The sequence below is a fragment of the Equus quagga genome, unplaced genomic scaffold, assembly GCF_021613505.1.
Source record: "Equus quagga isolate Etosha38 unplaced genomic scaffold, UCLA_HA_Equagga_1.0 64713_RagTag, whole genome shotgun sequence".
In the NCBI taxonomy this organism is placed as follows: Eukaryota; Metazoa; Chordata; class Mammalia; order Perissodactyla; family Equidae; genus Equus; species Equus quagga.
In genome coordinates, this window is record NW_025800638.1 from 1 (window position 1) to 1,553 (window position 1,553).

At 54.4% G+C, this 1,553-nt stretch overlaps 1 gene segment (V, D, J or C); it reads left to right on the plus strand.

The window, feature by feature from the left end:
* Window positions 1–919: 919 nt before the first annotated feature.
* Window positions 920–1,465, plus strand: LOC124234020 (immunoglobulin lambda variable 1-40-like; the record flags this gene model as incomplete). The annotated part of the segment is given in 2 exon segments: window positions 920–1,017; window positions 1,131–1,465. Coding segments are annotated over 2 exon segments (381 nt in total), but the record flags the coding sequence as incomplete, so codon positions are not given.
* Window positions 1,466–1,553: the final 88 nt, after the last annotated feature.

The following is a 1,553-nucleotide window of genomic DNA, read 5'->3' on the forward strand; positions in this document are numbered from 1 at the left end:
CCTCAGGTTACTGAGGGCTCATTCTTGAGATTCTCCATCTCACAGGGTCCAGGTCTCAGGTGCTCTGTCCCAGTTACCTTGCTCTTCTGTGTCCTGGAGCCGGGAACAGAGTGAGCCTGACTCAGAAAAGTGAACACCTGACTCTCATACAAGTAGAGAAGGAGCCATGTAAAATATTTTATTCACCTCATACATTAGTGAGGAGACCAGTAAACGGTAATGATTGGTCAAAGAGCATAGCAAAAACCAAAGTACTTACATTCCACCAGGAATAGGACCTTTGGAGCAAAGTCTTTGATTGTTGGAGACACACTGCTAAATCTCTAACAGGGAGGGATCACATACAAGGAAAGAATGTGTGTCCTGCACAGAAGGGGACCTGCCTGCATGGGGCCTGTCACTGCTCTGCACTTCATCCTGATCTAAGAGGAGTTTGTATACGAGACACGCCCTCAGTCCTCCCCACTGAACAGCTAAAGGAGTTGTGGACAGACTCACTCCTGAAGAGTCTGAGTAGAGACTGCCCTGAGGGGATGTGGAGGATACACAGGGGCCAACTGGCCTGACCCTAACGCAGGGGGACAGTGGACAGAGCAGTGGGGATGGGGCAACTGTCTGATGGGCTTCAGTCACCCTGAAACACAATAGTCAGTCTGGGTCTGGACACCAGGGGGCGCTCAGTGCTCATTCCTCAGCTTTCCGTGAGGGTTCACAGCTGCGACCAGCCACCTAGCACTGCCTGGTGCCCTCTGCTCAGGGCTCACAGCTGTGAACACCCCCCCCACCCAGGGTCATCCTTAGGAAGTGGCACCTGAGCAAAGGCCAAGTGAGAGATCAGAACGCGGGGGCTCTGATTTGCATGTGTGGGCCCTCCCTCTCTCAGAGTATGAAGAAGGGGTGGGAGAGATCAGGGGGAAGCTGTGCTTCAGCTGTGGGGCCACAGAAGGCAGGACTCGGTGAAGATCTCCACCATGGCCTGGTCCCCTCTCCTCCTCACCCTCATCGCTCTCTGCACAGGTGACTAGATATGGGGACAAGGGAAGGGGCCTTGGGAAGATGCATGGGACCCTGCTTTCTCCCTTTGTCTCTAGTCCCTGGAATCACCATCTCTGTGTCTCTCTCATTTCCAGGATCCTGGGCCCAGTCTCTGACTCAGCCCGCCTCAGTGTCTGGGACCCTGGGCCAGACAGTGACCATCTCCTGCTCTGGAAGCAGCTCCAACATCGGGTATAGTTATAGTTCTGTGGGCTGGTACCAACAGATCCCAGGAACAGCCCCCAAAACCCTCATCTATGCTAATAATAAACGACCCTCAGGGGTCCCAGATCGATTCTCTGGCTCCAAGTCTGGCAACACAGCCACCCTGACCATCTCTGGGGTCCAGGCTGAGGACGAGGCCGATTATTACTGTGGTTCCTATGACAGCAGTGCTAGTAGTGACACAGTGCTGCAGGCCCGTGGGGAAGTGAGACAAAAACCTGCTGTCCCCTCAGCGATGGGGCTTCGCTGTGCAGACCCCACTCCTTGGCCACGTCAGCTGCTTCCTTTGTTTG